The sequence below is a fragment of the Orbicella faveolata genome, unplaced genomic scaffold (genome assembly GCF_042242905.1).
Source record: "Orbicella faveolata isolate gen_17 unplaced genomic scaffold, um_ofav_v1 contig_25, whole genome shotgun sequence".
Classification (NCBI taxonomy): Eukaryota; Metazoa; Cnidaria; class Anthozoa; order Scleractinia; family Merulinidae; genus Orbicella; species Orbicella faveolata.
In genome coordinates this window covers 19,030,190-19,048,816 of record NW_028301553.1, presented here as the reverse complement: position 1 = coordinate 19,048,816, position 18,627 = coordinate 19,030,190, and the positions used below count along the sequence as shown (strand labels likewise).

The window sequence follows — 18,627 nt, the reverse complement described above, 5'->3', positions numbered from 1 at the left end:
AATTGAAATCACTATGAATAAGAGAACGCTTGATACTTGTCAACATAGGTATGTTTTGTGATCATTGCAAAAATCTATTAGAAGAGATATCTGCAATCCTTTTGAATATTATTGCATTGCTATTAAGATTAGCACAAACAATTACCAAGATATATGGGTTATTGGCCAAGTGTGAGGTCAAGATGGCTGGATATTGGCCAAGTTCTTTTTTTGCGAGTTTATGAGCCGAGACAGAGTCGAGGTCCATAAACTCACAAAAAAAGAACGAGGCCAATATCCAGCCATCTTGACCGAATAAGCTTGGTCAATAAAGGATTTATGGAATAGCTTTCAGGGAAATTTTTCTTGCGGGATACAGCGGATAGTCCCGAGCGGGCAAGATAGCTCCATCTTGCCCGCTCGGGTAGCCAATCACAGCGCAGGATTTGATTCATCTTGCCCGCTCGCGGAGCTTGCCATATAATAAATATAGGAACAAAATACTGTGATTTGTGTTTCCAATAAACAAAACTGTTATTTGGCTTGCATACACGACAATATGTAGTACCCTTATTATTGCATTGCATCAAGTTGGGGGGCTACTCTTTATAGTTGACTAAACAAACAGGTGTACATTTTTTCAGGCTGGACATATTATAAAACTGAACAGGGCATGGATTAATTTATTACATTAATTGTGACCCTTGATGGGAAAACATACTTTAACGCTTATCTGTTAGACGGGCAAAACTGTTAACTATCCATTAGTTACCGGTTAGAGAATTTTATCGTAAATGTTAGAGACGTTAACCTAACTGTTAGCACTAAAAGTCAAAATGTTCGAGGGGAGAGTGCAACTAAGCGTTAGCCGTTAGCTTGTATCGGTTAGCCGTTAGCATCATACTGTTAGAACGGAAAGCCTAACTCTGCAGAGCCATTAGAAAAAACAAGAAGATCTGTTAGATCTTATAACCGTGCTTTTAAAATTTAACTGTTTGCTTAGCACTACCGTCGGAACGCAGTGCACATTCCAAAGCAGTTATTGATGATTCTTTTCTTACTGTAGACATCACATCACTTGATCAACACAAACTGTATTATTGCACCATCAGTGGTAGCCATTGACAAATCTCCGATGACGTAATGGTCTTAATCTTTGTAGAACTTTCTTCGGGATATGTATGGGCATGAGCGATATGAATGACACGATAATAACACTATTAACAACAGCTTTCTTTCTTAAAAGTCATGATTAAATTTAATTGGTGTTTTCCACGAGTAAAGGGCTAGCAAAGTAGTCACACAAGTCATATAATTTAATAATAAAACTCTATCCCGACCGATGTATCGATTTTGGTCACTCCAGTGACCACAGATTGAAAACGTGACAGAAAATTGGCGTTACTTTTGATGATCTCATCATTAGCCAATTATAGGCCATCTTTCAGCTCTTTTCGTCATATCCCCCCCTCGGGAGAATTTTGTCAAGTTAGCTAATTTAGTATGCAAGCCACCGTAATGGCGGTCACCGTCGACGAAATGTTTATTTGCTCAAAATTGGGGCAAAATCTTTCGGAGATGGAAATCAGGACATTTGTAAGGATACAGAAAGTAATTTGGGGCCGGTTGCTGGCTTCTAAGGCTGAATTTATCCAGAAGTAAGCTGTATTTTCGTTTTCGTCCCGAAAGCCGTGCGATGAAATGTTATCAGCTTGTTCTGCTGGCTTATTCTGTTTTTCTCTTGGTCTTTCTTGTAGCCCGCCGAGGCCAGTCTTTCGTCTAAATGAGTTGAAAAAAGTTTGAAAAAGATGTTCCCATTCAAGTTTAAGCTCTCAGACGATAATTCTGGAGATTTTTGGCCGAAAAGTTTGGTTTTGTTATGTTCGTGTTTTTCAGTTGCTATGGGCGACTGTTGCTTCCTTTGTTAGGTCAAGTCTGGGGAGTGAGGTCACAAAAAAATTCTAATTCTGGTTTTGTTCGATTTCGCTGAAATTTTAACACGATAAGGCTGGATTGTTAACGAATAGATTTACCGCCTGCCGATGTGTGCTAGCTATTAATGCTGAACTGTTATATCGCTTCGAAGTCAGGGTTTTGAAGAGATTTTTTTGCAACGTGTAGGTTCGGCGTGATTTTGTAATCGGAGGTTTTTGTTGACCCCGAAGGAAAACATATCCGGAAAAGGTCATTTCATCGATGATTCAAAGGAATATAAATATGTATATGTTCCAAGCTAAATTTCTGCTGAAAAAATATAATTTTTGACGAACGCTGGGTTTTTAATTTTTTCCCGCAAAAGTCAGTATAGGAGATAAGATTTATTAATGTTTCAACATCTTTTGGCGAGTAAACATCACAGGTTGCATGACTAAAAATTTGGCCGAGTGGAAGCTTGAGTCTGGTCGCAGACAAAACTGCGAAAAAAAAAAACACGGGTAAACCATGAACCGCGCTCGGCCCATGGCCACGCGGTTAATTAGCATCTGTTAAACAATAATGTAACTGTTTGCTATCTGTTACAATGGCCCGGCAAAGGTTATAAGTAAAGAAATCCATGCATTGCAAAAGGTGAGCTATGTCTAGGTCTGAAGTCGGCTTATTAAACTACAGTGCAACTGCATGACAAGTAATGGTACTAGGACTGAGTGGAGTCCAAGTCAGTCAGTTATCATAAGCGTGATAACAAAATCGGATGACCGGGCAGCGGGAGTCCGATTTGTTTATCACGAGTACGATTACAGACCGAATTGGACGACACAAAGTCTTATTACCAATTAATCATAAAAATTACAATTTCTGAGAAAAGGAGCATAGCCAAGTCATGAAAAAAAGGGAAAATTTGCATTAAAATACCTACAAAGGCCTACAGGCAATTAGGCGGCAAAAACACAAAAGCGCATGCACGCACGTAACTACAACTTTGAACGTGATTGGTTGATTTAAACTACAACTTTGAATGTGATTGGCTTATTGAACTGTCCGATAACAAACTGTCCGATAACAAACTGTCCGATAACAAACTGTCCAATAACAAACTGTCCCATAACAACTTGGCAAGTGAATTAGTAGAAAATAGGAGTTTTTTTAAACCAATCACAATCGAGGAAATTGTAATTTTTATGATTATGGGGTATTAATGTTAAAGCGAGCAAGTGGATGAATGAGCACCGGGGATAGTCTCGTTCGCATTACGGAGACTAAGTGAGTGATGTAGTTGAAGAGGGAATAAGTTGTTTACAGTGTAATTCATTGCAAAAAGCGATAGCCAAATTGCGGCGGGATTTTTTTATGACTATTTTGTTACGCTGGGATGTACAACTAAGGACTTCCACCAAAAATGACAAAATGCTTGTAGAACTTTGGAATCATCCACATTCAGTATGAAATTTGCATTAACTTGTTTACAGTAATTCAAGAGACTACTGTAGGCTCAAAACTTTTTAATTCTGCCGGAATGTTTACTGTGTAGTTCATTCCAAAAAGCAATTGCAGCGGGATGTTTTTACGACTATTTTGATACACTGGGATGCACGACTAAGGACTTCTGCCAAAGATGACAAAACGCTCGTAGTGAACTTTGGGGTCGTCCACATTGAGTATGAAATTTGCATAAAGTTGTTTACAGAGTAATTCAAGTGACTGGTTTCAAAACTTTTCAATTCCGGGGGAATGTTTTAACAACTGTTTTGACACGCTGTTGACTTTGACTATCAGAAACAACACTTTATCAATAAAGCAAGCTTTCTCATGTCAGGTTGCGACAAATGCTATTTAACTGTCACGTCCAGCATGAACCATCGCATTGCAACTGTTCTACGAAGTGATTATGGAATTTATGCCGATACAAAACTTATTAGTCATGATTCGGCTTTTTCGCTTGCTAGCATCTTACTAACATCGGACTTTATTCGGCACCAAGGGCCCATGTCTCAACGGATTTAGTGCTTGTTTTGAGTAGTGTTTCGGTTTCTCAGCTATGAATGTAATTGGCATTAAATTTTCGTGGGGATATTGACCTTTTTCTGTAGCGATTTACAAAACTGCTCTTTGGCCATACAGTATGCATGGTGCCAATTGCTAATGCTCAAGCAGATCAGATGCAAGCATTAAGGTACTTTCCCCGTTATTCATTAGCTTTCTTTCTCAACTGTTAAATGGTTGCCGATCGTTTTCATAAGCTGTTAGGCAGGATTACTAAGCCGTTAGACCGTTAGGGCAAAGCATTAGAACGTTGTAACGAGCCATTAGGCAAAACTTGCTAGCTGTTGGAATGTTAGCAAAAAGCGTTAGAACGCTTTGAAGGCCATTAACTACCCATAAGTTATCCATTAGTGTTTAGCCATTTAACGGATAAGCGTTAAAGTACGTTTTCCTGTGAACAGTCAAAATTTATCCAATCAACCTACAAACTTCAGAACTCAATTCCACTTGGTTACATAAACAAAATCATGACTGAATCTATCAGGCCACTATGGGAGATGATGCTGAGTTTTTGGGCAATTCCGCATGAGTGGTGTCAGGATCCAGATATTCAAAGAGGCTGCACATGAAATTATACCCTGTTCTACACTGTGGACAAGTTAAAGTACACAGAAAAATAAATTTCAGCTCCCTCGTGACAACCATGTATTCAGGTGGGGGATCCCAAAGTTAGGATATATTTTTTTACAGCAAACAACAGGCAAGAAGTAAATTTTTTAACTTGCTGTATCAAACTTAGAGAATATATGGGACTTCAAACACTTGTATCAGAAAAAGTCCCTCACTGGAGTTAATACACGAACAAGAGGCCTAGAGGCCTTAACGCGGATGGTTTTTGCAGTGATCATCGTTGGTTTCTGTGCAAAGAGTGAGGCCCGATAAAGAAACTAAGTGAAAATGGTGAATGGTTTTTTTCTAAAGGAAAGAGAAAACCTTGGTTGTTGTTATCCCCCCCTCCCCCTCTTAGAAGGTGGGCTTATCAGTCATGGACCTCAGGCCATTGAATTTTTGTGGCAAAAAGTCTGGGCATTTTTTCTGTGTGAAGATTTTTTGGGGGAAATTTCCAAGTCCCCCACAAACAAAGATTTGGCTTTTGTGACAGTTCCATTTTCCTTTATGCTACGATGACATTTCCGACGATTCTTCTGCGACACCCTGCACATGCTCAGAAGTGAAAAACAAACTTCTGGTCACACGATCTTAAAATATCGGGAAAAAAGACAAGTAAATACAAGAGTGAAGGGAATTTCTCACAGATAAAAAAGCTTCTGATGACCTGTGTGATCTTGGCTTGATAGGAGTCACATAATGAACAAAATTCAAGATTTCCCTTAACACATTAATAGGTAACGTAAACATATTCAGAGAGTTGTGACCAAGCCGTAAAGCCAACAAATTCTTGGGATGAACATCTTGAAAATCTCATTGTAATACAGCACTTATACTGGAAAAGAAACACTTTTTCGTTCAGAAATATACAAAATGACCTCGAACAAACAAACACGTTCTTTCTACGTAGTAATTTTCCGAACGCAATTTGCATACATGTCACCTGAATCGAATTACAACAGATGGATGCTCTCGAATCAATATATCATCTGTTTTCTATTATTCTGAACAGTTTATCGCGAATGTTACTCCATGTTATCTACCAGCCGTACAGTTCTCATTCAGCTTGCTATGTATAGCTTTGCTCATTCTTAAAAATAAATGCTAGTTACTTAAGGTTACCGTATACCTTCAGGGGTGTCTCACGTCCAAGCGATGTAGCGCGTCCGGTTTAAGCTGTAGATACCTAAGCCCCTATATCAAATTAAAGCTTATAGAGCTGGCTATCAAACCATACCAAAAATTTTGAAATAAAATGAAGTGCCGATTTTTTCACGGCCACTAAATGCGAGTGTCCTAATCACCTTTTGGAAGCTACAAGTCAAAGCGAATTTTGTTTTTCGCCAATTTATTTTTTTCCTCGGTTTCAGGACAAAAAGCGCTAAAAAAGCGTGTCTGCGTTTTGCCATATTCAATTGCAGTAAAAAGTTACAGAACATTTTCAAAATAGGATTTAAAAAATGTGAAGTGACCGTACAAAAATTGCTCTCGGAGAAAAAATATTTCGAAATAAACAATTCGCAGACACGTTTTTGGTTTTTATATGTTAATCTAGCTACTGTCCAAATTTGAGGGCAATCAAACAAATCCCCTTTGAGTTGTAACTCTTTAAAGTGTCTGCTTCAAGCGCAAAAATTTATTCGAGAAAACAGCGCTAAGAAAAATCTCTTGCTTCGCAAACAAACTCCGCCCAGAAACGCCTTCAACTGGGTTCTCAGATCACTGAGCCAATCAGCACTTGGAAAATTTATTACCATTAACTCGCAGTGAAATTTACGCGTGAATCTCGAAAAAACCCTTGTGTTTCGCAATGCGCTCAAGGCGGAGAGATAATTTTTCTGTAGCTCGGTTTTTCTTGAAGCTGGTCTGGCAAAATGGAGAAGACGAAAAAGGATACGAACGCTAGAGTGGCTGGGCGACGAGAACAAACTGAACAAAAGAAAGCGCGGCGGAGCAAATGTGCATGGATAATATTCCAATGGATCTCAATGAGTTGGGCAATTCATCGGTATCGGACTCAACAAAAGAGTCAATGTACACATCGCTGTTATAGCTGTCGAGTTCCCAAACTTTTACAGAATCTTTCTCTACTCGACTCGATCTTTTTGCCCGCTTGATACGATAGCTATAGCTTCATCCGTGAGGCCAACTTTCGCTTCTTCACTCATTGATGTGTTTTCATTCATTCTTCGCTTTTTTGAACTGGTAAACAGAGTTTTCTGTGGTCCATGTTTACTTATAACTTAATGGAATTACATCTAATACGAAAAATGCTTGGATCTGAGTAGCCAGCCAATTCGTGGTATCCAATATATTCCCGCGAAAGTAGTCTCGGTTGATTGCGTACACGTTATAGGGCTGTCAATCAAGAGGGAACTTTTACTTCCGGCCGTAACGTAAAACCTCCATTTCTCCGCCAATATTGAGTTTTTTTCAATTTTGTTTTCAGAAATTAGAGATTACTCTTCGACCATTACTTTGAACCAAAAATCCAAATTTGAAGAAAATTGCCGATCTGAAGGTATACTGTAACCTTAAGACGCTTACTGTCTGATCTGGAAGCATAAACAACATACATTTGCGACATTTGGTCAGATCAAGTAAGTTGCTGGGTGAACAATGAGTCCTTCCTCAAGCATTTGAAATGCTTGTTCAGGTTTAAATATTTCAAATCGAAGCAATGCGAAAATAAATTAAGTTCAAAACATCGAAATCCAAGTTTATAATAACTAAACAAGAGCAGTTATTCCGATGGTTCTTTATTAAATATACACCTTCAAATTTTCTTTGAACACATGCAGTCCTGCCACCTAACATGCACTACAAAAAAAAAGTGAATGTGTTGTGCTATGTTCTAAAGGCAGCAAAATACGAGAAACAAAAACCTGTCTCATATATCGCCGCTTAAAGGCGGCAACGATATGTTGGATACAAAAACTCTCAACTTGGCTGATGTTTTGAGTTTTTCACCTTGTGCAATCAACTTTGTTGCTGCGAATAGTAGAGAGTGGGTCTACTTTGAGCAACAAATTTTGGCTTTGCTGCTCGTTCATCAAACTCACAACTTGTCACGCATATAATTTGCTCACACTTCGCGAAAAATTGAGGGTCTGTGTATCTCATGAAACAGTCTCAAAGCTTACTGCATGAAGCCTTCCAAGTTGCAACAAAATCAACCTTGAATTCAGATAAAAATAACAGGAGCTACCATTGGCTACAATGTACAGGGGTAATTACCTGTTGCCAATAACAACTTGCATCACAATTTGCTACTACCATGAAGAAAAAAAACAAAACAAAAAACACAAAGCAACCCAATTTCTAACGCGGATTGCTTCGCATCCGCGTAATGATATAAACTTCACCCTGAACTTTATCAAAAAGTAGATACTGTACAACAAAAATAAGTTTCGTCACAGACATTACGTAACGTCCCTGACATTTTAACAATCTTTTTTCTTTCCTAAAATAACTGCATGAAAGATTTTAAAAACATTCTTGTCACACAGCTAGATATCCAGTAGAAACACTTTGGTAAAAAGAAATCTCTGGTAAACTACAGAATTTTCCAAATGATGGCAGCAAAACATTGTTCTGGACGTTACATCACGGACATTACACTTCTGGAAGTTGAAATGGTTCTTAAAAGCCAAACCATTACACCACAAGACTAATCTCCTCCTATATTTGTTCTAGTTTCACCTAACAAACATTTTGACAAACACAGCAGCTTTCAAAGGGTTGTAAACTACTCTGAAATTTCAACAATAGAAGAGGCTCTGACATTCTGATGAACATACCTGTAGTCACACTCATTTCTAGCTGTTCTTAAACCCTTTTACGTTTCCTATTACTTCCAAGTGTTTTTTTCCACAGCTCAGTTACTCTCAACTGGCGCCTGTTTTATGAAGCTCGATTTGGCGTAGAAATTTTTGTAGAGCTCTACGACTCTACGCTTTTGTCACCAGTCTCCTCCTATGTGTTGGAAAGATACATTACCTCCTACTTCATAGCTTTTACCATAGTTGCGTATTGTTACTATGGTTACCTGGCCATTTCATAACATTTGATTTAAATTTGTAGCATATTCCTCGCATATATCTCATATATATTAAAGTGTTATTCAAGTGTTATTACGGTTTACAGTGTTTTAATCGTTTTAATTTAAAATTCTGTATTGAGTTTACCCTCTACCATCTACGCCCTATGCTCTATGCTTCTATGTACGGGTGTAGAGGCTTACAGTTATTGTAGCAAATATTAAAGCACATGGGTAATGTTTAGTGTTATTACGGTTTACAGTTTATTAATAATCTTTTTAAAGTACAATTCTGAATTGAGTTAACCCTCTACGCCCTACCCTCTACGTTCTACCACCTACATTCTACTCTCTACGTTCCACCAGCTACTCTCTTCAATCTATGCTCTATGCTCTACGTTCTGCCAGCTACTCTCTTCAATCTACGCACTACACTCACCAATCTACCATCCACCCTCTAAGCCCATCTATGCTCTACTCTCTATGTTCTACCAGTTACTCTCTTCGATCTACACTCTACGCTCTATGATCTACCCTCTGAGCCCATCTGCTTGGAAGGTTATTGGAATTTTTTAATATTTTTTTTTAATTTTTTAATTTTTTAACGAAGACTAGTGAGCAGCACAAAGAAAGACTTCTTGTAGTTGTGAGCTTTTTCGTTTATTTCCAACATGTTTCATCTCTGTATGAGACTTCTTCAGGGAATGATTTAAGCGTGCCTAATTTTAACCTCCTATGGAAGTGAATAACTGCTGAAACATGCTGTAAACGGACGTTATAAGAAATGCCTCAATGCACATGTTATTGCATATTGTTATATTTTGGGGGCTATACAATTAGCGCTAACCATATGGCCCCTAAAATATAAAAAAAAAGTTAAAAAACAAAAAAAAATTAAAATTAAAACATTAGAAAAGACATTTTTTTGTTTGGAAGGGTCCCAAAGAAATCCTACTAGAGTGTAAAAATGATCGTATCAAACATACGTACTATGTTATTGACGAAAGTGGTATTTTGTTTCTTGATTTATTTCTTTACAAAGATGCTAATTTTAGCAATCTGCAGTTTTCTACCTATCAAAAGCCATTTAATAAGTATCTGTACATTCCCTTTAAGTTGTTTCATCCCACAAGCAACAAGGGGACCTTTATTAGACGTGAGCTTATGTGCTATACTAGAAATAGCTCCACTTTTAAAGCCTTTAGCAACATTCGAGAAATTCTGGAAGCGCCTCCAGCTTTGTGGGTTTTTACTTCATTCATTCAGGGAGGTTAAATACAGTAACAGAACTAAACGGCTTTCGCTAAAACGTAAATCATGCAAGTAGAATAGTAGTCTTTAAATCTACATTTAACTGTAGTCATGCTAACTGATGTGAAGGACATTTTGTTATAGTGTACTCAAAAAGTGCAAATACTTAGGTCACGCGACTTTGAATGCTTAGTCGATGTTTTGCAACCACGTGGAGATGTTGTTTAATATTTTTTAGGGTCGTAATTCGTTGTAGAGATTGCTGTTCATTTCAAGTTCAAATAAATGGTTTAACTCAGAACCACTAATATCAAGCTGGTTATCCAGAGACATTTACGAGACTTGCACTGTATTGTCAGTTGTAAATCTACTACTACTTTAGCACATCTATGTAAAGAGCATGTTTTTGGGGGGCCATATGATTAGCGCTAATGGTATGGCCCCCAAAATATAACAACATGCAATAACATATGCATTAAGGCGTTTCTTGTAACGTCTGTTTACAGCATGTTTCAGCAGTTATTCACTTCCATGGGAAGTTAAACTCAGGCACGCTTATGTGCTATATATGCTGTTCAATGTTAGTAGTAATATTCCCTGAAGAAGTCTCAGATAGAGACAAAATGTGTCGGAAATAAACAAAAAAGCTTACAACTACAAGAAGTCTTCCCTTGTGCTGCTCACTAGTCTTCATTAAAAAATTTAAAAAAATTAAAAATTAAAACAAAAAGAGTAGAATGTAGATGGTAGAACATATAGTGCAGAGCATAGAGCATAGAAGGTATACTCAATACAGAATTGTACATTAAAAAGATGATTATTAAAATACTGTAAACCGTAACAACACTTTAATAACACTTCAATATATAAGAGCAGAAGCATACCACCTAGTTCTAGGTGATACACTTCTGATAAGAGATAATAAAGAAGGCCAATAAATTACAATTACAAAAGTTACAGCATCGTAGATGATCGAGAAACGCGCACTCATAACCCAATATTTTTTATCACTCTACTAGTTTTTTAAGCCTCTAAACTAGTGTAGAGAGTAGTCAAAAATTCTTAAACTGATAAACTCGTAAATACATAGAGTGGAGAGCATAGATGGAAGAATATATAGCGTAAAGCGTAGTCAGGGTAAACTCAATACAGAATTGTAAATTGAAAACAATTATTAAAACACTGCAATCCATAATAACACTCAACATTTCCTAAGCGATATATCATTTGCTTTTTGTTGTGTCCCCAATTAGTTGTGAGAAATACATTGACACATTAATAAAGCTTTTGCTATTTACCTACAATAACTATGCGCCACTACACCTCTACGGTGTACCGATATCCTAGAGAAACAGAGCTTAAACATTCAAAATACTACCATAGAGTCGTAGAGCTCTACGAAAATTTCTACGCCCAATCAAGCTTCATAAAATGGGCTGGGTATAGTTACTCTGGAATTTCAAATGGTCCATTGATAAAGTGAGGAACAATAACAGAAGTAGAAAAAAATGTTTGAAAAGTGGCTCCTTATATTTACAGTTAAAGGCTTCCAAGACTGACCCATGTTGCCAGGGTTGTTCACTTTTGATAACCCCATCCGGCAGCTCTGTCTGAGCAGTTCAAGCAATTCACAAGCATTTAATTGGCCCCTATATTCAGCCACCAATGAAGCTCCACTCTATTGGGGCAGCTAAAACAGTGACTGAAGCCAGTTTACCTCCTTGGCTTATTCGGATACTTGGGAGGTGGTCCAGCAACTGCTTTACACTTTGCATCAGAATCCCTCCTTGCATCCTTTAGAAAGTACCCAGGCTCTTGGCTAACACTACCACCACTGCAAAGGGCATATGGAACCCGCAGCAAGAACTTTACACCTCTACATTTACCTAAGTGCACTCTTCAGCAGGCGACACAATTGAATCTCCTGCAAGCAACCACCCAAAATGTCAAACCTAGGTGGTCGCTTACGGGAGGTGGTCACTTGGGAGAGCTTAGACCATACTGGGTCAAAATTTTGCCTCATTAGCGTAAGGTAACTGCAGACTTACCCCTTGTTTTAAATGTTTTATTCATGTAAAAAGGCAATTTTGAGAAAATATCCGGTACTTCACATTGTACTATTCAGGAATGCGATCATGATACAACACCTTATTATCCAATTTCCGCTCTATTATCTGTCAAGTGGTCACTTACGAGAGCTTAAAAACAATAGAAAAGGTCAAACTTTAAGCTCTAAAGGTGGTCGCGGTCGCTTGCAAGAGGTTTCAAATATAGTGATTTGACTTAGAAGTTTTTGGTATTTTGGAAAACTGGTCATTGCTGAGAGGTAGTCACAACTAGAGATTGGACTGTATTTAGGAAGTAATTTGGGTGCACACCTGCTCCTTAGCTTTGCACGTAGCAGGCTAGGTAGGACCCTGACCCCACCTTAGCCTGAGTCACTAGCCAAGTGTGGCATGCCCCATACTCGTTGTCTCATCCCTGTTAGTTTACATGCTATCACCAGGTGTAGAATCCGCCACACTTATTGGCTCATCCAATACTTTGGGGGTGTGCTGCTGCCACCCCCCTTTACCTTCACAATGCAGGGTGTATTGCTTCCACCCTATTTATCCCAGGGAACACCCAACAACCTTAGTCCCATTTACTGCCAAATGTTTTGTGTGGTTTTCTTGTGTATTTATTTAACAAGTGACAAATGGTTGTTAACTCAGTAAAGAAACCTTGAATTGAACAAAACTGCCATTTTTTTCTATTCTCTGGCAAAATGAGTTTCCAGGCTCAGAATGCCAAGAGCAGGCTCAAATGCAGGTTATACTTGATGTAAAAAGCATGTTGTGTCCCCCAAACTGTGCTACGATATTTCAGGGGTTTTACATGAAGTGCTAACCAGGTTCATTCATAATAACATAAAATATTTGCCTTGTGACTGAGAACAACACAGAAAAGCTGATTTATCTTCCATACTTGGCAATGATTTACACAAAATAACATGCGTGACATTGGTTGTAATGTCCGCGACATTAAAGTTGAAATATCCTTGCGAAATTGTGTCTTATCTCTTTTCGTCGCTCAGTTCTGTCCATTACCATGAGCAGCAAGACTTTGGATGTTAGCCAAGAAGGTAAAAATCTTAGACTTCATATTAGAGCGGGTGATGTGACCATATGGAGACTTCCTCAAGCTTTTTGCATGCCATATTTTAAAACATGGATTGGATTGGATGAGGAATTGGACTTGTAAAAGGAAGTTGGTACACATTAAAGACAAGATTGGAAGCAGGACGTTTGGGTCTGTTCATTTGGAAGATTTCAAATCAACTGATGCACAGACTGTGCAATTCAATGGTGTTTTCAAGAAGTCGAGAACTGATTGAATCCACAGAATCAAAGCAACACTTTGAGAAGGAAGCTGGGATTCTGAACAAAGTTGAAGGCCACAGAAATATCTCCAGGTTCCTGAGATTTTATCTGTTGCCTTATGCCTTTGTTTTGGAGTACTCATGTCTTGACTATGATGTTTGGCTGGTTAGTTTCTCTCCAAAAAGAGATTGAAATGTCCTTTCTCTTGATACCAGTTAATATATGACCTTCTCCTTTAGGAGGATGTTAAATTAGGACGCAAAACGCTTGACTTTGATGTGAGATGCTTTTCGGGCCAGTTGAAAGTTTATTTAGCATAATACATGATGAGTTATTACCTGTACAAGTATATGTACAATTGTGCTCAGCAGACAGTCTAAGAAATGGTGAGATTGTAAATCTGGGAATTGTAATCTAAACATTTTAATTGTAATCTTAAATTTTTAGCAAAGTTAAATTTAAATACACGACCCCACAAGTTTTTAGCTTTAATTATTATTGTGTTTAAATAAAGTTTATCTATCTATCTATCTATCTATCATTTTATATTTTGAACCGTGTTCAAAAAGGAAAGGTTCTATTTTGCTGACGTTGTGTTCAAAGTTAATGTTAAGCATGGCTACAAGACTACAGAGGTTACGCCAATTGCTGTAAGTTTGTATTCAGGAATACAAAGATTTTCCTGGTTATTACATGAACTGTACGTATGTAGACAAAGCCCTACACTTAAAACAAAAGGAAACCTTGTGCATCAAGCAAACATATGGAAAGGAAGCAGGAAGTCCCAAGCATTAAAAAGTTAAAGTTAATGTAGATGAGAGACAATAAAAAAATTGCTTTATTTTCTGTGCTTAAAGAGGGAGGGTTTCACAGCCCGCCTCATGAGTAAGCTACAACCATAATCATTAAACTCCATTGTTTATAAAACAATAAGTAACGTGGAGATCAGCTATAGTGAGAAATTGGCCTTTGAAAATTTTGCGGTCAGTCGCAAAAACATGACAACAGCTCTAGGTGATATCTCTCGTTAGAATTCCTTCTGTACTGTGTTCCGACTAAAGTACATAAAGTGCACAAAGTACAATTTTGTTTTTCGTATCAACTACATGTATTTCAGTCATGCTCAAGGTCTGTTAGCAGAATGTTAGCCTTGGTGTAGCTATACGGCAACACAAATGCTAGTAGAATGAGTGATGCACAAATGTCACAGAAGGTGTCAATGGATTAAACCAGAAAATGTCGAATTCCGTATTGTACCTCAAATTTATTATTTGGCCCGAACGTTTTATTCTGTACTGGACGTACGAGTTATATACTCACATCTAATTGGTTTGTAAACAATGAAATTGAGTGGGCTATGTCATAGCTTACACATGCAAGCTATGATGTAACACTATCCCTTTAAATTTGTAACAGAAATCCAATCCAATCCTCCCATGTAAAATTGGCTTTTCACGGGGATTTAGCTCAGCTCAACGACTTTTATTTCAGGGATATTGCAGATTTTTAATTCACCCTGAATTTTGTTCTCTATTGCGTGTTTGGCAAATCCATGTGTTACAAATCCAATCAAATCCAATCATTTCCAATCCATATTTTACAATATGGCACCTGGAAAGTTCGAGAAGTCTTGATTTTTTTCCTTCTTTACGTTGAAAGTCTCACTGCTGGCCATAATAGACAGAACTGAGAGACGAAAAGACACAAGACATCCCCAAACGACTTGAAAGACCGTAAAGTGACAGTCGAAGAGAGCACAAACCTCTGACTTCTTACCAGTCTCAGGAAGCGGACCTGGAGGGAGGGCGGATGGACCTGAGCGCATGGACCAATTTCAATTTTTAGACTTTTGTCGAACACAGAAAACCTAAGCGATGCCACAGACTGTAACACTGATTTTTACTGTAGGAAAAACAAAATTGCCGCTCAGTTTCATTTTTCTCTTCATTGTTGACAGGATTAAAGTAAATTAAATATAGGTTCTGTTTCGATCTTCTGTCAAATGGAAAAAAAGTCAAATATTTCCAATTTACCACTTTCTTATTTTTTGTGTTAAAAAATAATGAAAATCAAAAATTGACATCAATTTTCAATTTTTGATTTTAAACAAAAATTGAACAGATGAATGACCCAAGGGCCCAGGGACTAGAAATTTACATGAAAAGTGTTTTTTTCAAATAAAAAATTAATTACAATATTTAATTCACCAAGAATTAACCACTTTCTGACCAAGGGATAGAAAGAAAAAAGTAACATATTATACAGTAAAAACCTGTGTAAAAGAACACATGTTTGGAGGGTTCAGGCTGATTTTGTTTTTATATATTGGGTATTCTCTCCAAAATCAGACTGAAAATGTTCTTAAGGTGTTCTTAAAATTTTTCTAAAAATTAAATACTGCACAGACGACCAACAGATGAAATCAATGTGCAAGCACAACATTTTAATTACTTAATGGATAGCATATATATTGATCCATTTAGTACTGTACTTAGTACTGTACCCTAGTAGGTTATTCTAATCTAACTGGCAGCCAATGTTTTTAATATATTATAAGAAAAATTTTCATCTTTCAGGCCGAATCTGTTCTTACTTTTTTGACCAAATTTCAGCCTGAGCGTTTTTAATCCACTTGTTCTTTTATGCGGGTTTTTACTGTATGCAAAACACACACAATTATAAATCTGACGCAAAAGGATTACTTAACACAAAAAACATTTGCTCAAACACACTGTCTAATGAACTCAATTGCCTCTTGTTCACACACCATTATATCTGCTAGTAAGCAGTTATTTGCAGATTATTTGTATGTTAGGTTCTCAACACATCGAAAACGAAGGAAAATTATGCACCACTCAGTAGTAACCTGGAATATTTGTACCTTCTTCCTATGTTGTTATTTTGTACTGCACTTATACCAAGTACAGTTTAAAAAATGTGTCAATGAAGGATAACATCACATGTTATTGCAGAGATGTATCGCAGCCTTACCTCCAGGTGCTTCCTATCGGCAGGACTCAAAATATTTCTCCAGGTGTCCATACTCACAACTCGGAAGAATATTTCCTCCTAAAAATTATGATAGTTACATGCACTTTTAATGACTGGCATTTTATCATCCTTGGAGTTATCATTATATCGAGTAGGATGCTCATTTTAAATCAAAAAGTAATAAGTTAGTGGAAAAAATCATGTATATGTAACTAACTGTCTAAAAATACTGTAGTTGTAGTCAGGCATAGTAATAAAATCTTAAAAGTTGTTATCACTGACTTAAAAATCTTAAAATAGACATTTCGGCTAAAATACTATAACCTTCTTCAGTGATGAAATGAATGTTAAACGGCGTCTAAATGTAAATGAGATGTTTATAAGAATGTGACAAACTCGCTAGGGATTAATTTAGCATTTTGTAAATGTCTGGAATGTGCGCGTGGTCATTAATTGAGTACAGTTCGCGAATGGAATGCCACGCTTCCAAGAACAATAGCACCATAATTGAAAGGCCGCGTCCAAGAACGTCCCCTAGATTTTTCGGCCATTTTTGAAAGTGCTTAAAACTAGCTGAATTTTGGCATGTGGGCTTCGTTTCACCTGAGAAACATTGCTCTGAAGTTTTTTTTGCTGGGTTGCTTTTCGTTCTCGAGAAATAACGTATGCAAAAAAGGTACACAGGTTGGAAAAACCGAGTGGTTTATTGCATACGCAATATCTCGAGAACGAAGCAAACTTTAGCCTGAAAACTACGGGACATTGCTTAACATACCTGAACGAAACTACATGCGAAATTTGGAGCGTTTTCGAGAAAGTTCACCTTTGATTAAAATACCTGACGCCCTTTTCCCGCCAAGTCCTTCAAATAAACGAAGCTGGGCCTTTATTATGATAAACAGAGCCGATCCTTTGTTATAATAGCCAAGCCAAGCCTTTGTTATAAGTTGAAGTCTCGCCTCGGTTTATTATAACAAAGGATCGGCCTGCCGCGACCGCAAGGACTTTGATTTTACTTAGAAACCAGCAAAATGTCAATTTCACGCAGCTTATATAAGCTCAAATTTGTTGATTTCAGGTCAAAAGAGCTTAACATGTTGACTCATGTTAAAGCACAACGGCAAGGATGTTGATTTCTCTTAGAAAGCAGCAAAATGTCAATTTTACGCAACATAAAAGCTCAAAAATGTCGATTTTAGGTCAAAAAAGGTTTAAATGTGGATTTCATGTTAACCTGTGACGGCAAGGATGTTGATTTCACTTAGAAAACAGCAAAATGTTAATTTCAGGCAGCGTATAAGCTCAAAAATGTTGATTTCAGGTCTAAATAGGTAAAAATGCTGATTTCACGTTAACGCGTGACAGCAAGGATGTTGATTTCACTTAGAAAACAGCAAAATGTTAATTTCAGGCAGCGTATAAGCTCAAAAATGTTGATTTCACGTCTAAATAGGTAAAAATGCTGATTTCACGTTAACGCGTGACGGCAAGGACGTTAATTTCACTTAGAACACAGCAAAATGTTAATTTCACGCAGCGTATAAGCTCAAAAACGTTAATTTCAGGTCTAAATAGGTAAAAATGCTGATTTTACGTTAACGCGTGACAGCAAGGATGTTGATTTCACTTAGAAAACAGCAAAATGTTAATTTCACGCAGCGTATAAGCTCAAAAATGTTGATTTCAGGTCTAAATAGGTAAAAATGCTGATTTCACGTTAACGCGTGACGGCAATGATGTTGATTTCACTTAGAAAACAGCAAAATGTTAATTTCACGCAACGTATAAGCTCAAAAATGTTAATTTCAGGTCTAAATAGGTAAAAATGCTGATTTTACGTTAACGCGTGACAGCAAGGATGTTAATTTCACTTAGAAAACAGCAAAATGTTAATTTCACGCAGCGTATAAGCTCAAAAATGTTGATTTCAGGACTAAATAGGTAAAAATGCTGATTTTACGTTAACGCATGACGGCAAGGATGTTGATTTCACTTAGAAAACAGCAAAATGTTAATTTCACGCAACTTATAAGTTAAAATTGTTGATCTCAGGTCTAAATAGGTAAAAATGCTGATTTTACATTAACGCGTGATGGCAAGGGTGTTGATTTCACTTAGAAAACAGCAAAATGTTAATTTCACGCAACTTATAAGCTAAAAATTGTTAATTTCAGGTCTAAATAGGTAAAAATGCTGATTTCACGTTAACGTGTGACGGCAAGGATGTTGATTTCACTTAGAACACAGCAAAATGTTAATTTCACGCAACTTATAAGCTAAAAATTGTTGATCTCAGGTCTAAATAGGTAAAAATGCTGATTTCACGTTAAAGAGTGACGGCAAGGGTGTTGATTTCACTTAGAAAACAGCAAAATGTTAATTTCACGCAACTTATAAGCTAAAAATTGTTAATTT

General features: G+C 37.2%; 1 protein-coding gene across 3 annotated transcripts in view; it reads right to left on the bottom strand.

The window, feature by feature from the left end:
• LOC110065573 (nuclear factor related to kappa-B-binding protein-like) overlaps positions 1–18,627 on the bottom strand; it is a 173,532-nt gene that overhangs the window by 139,601 nt on the left and 15,304 nt on the right. For all 3 annotated transcript variants that reach the window (XM_089293603.1, XM_089293602.1, XM_089293604.1), the window contains exon 2: positions 16,213–16,290. In XM_089293603.1, the coding sequence (XP_089149729.1) occupies positions 16,213–16,290 (78 nt within the window). The remainder of the gene's footprint in view (positions 1–16,212; positions 16,291–18,627) is intronic.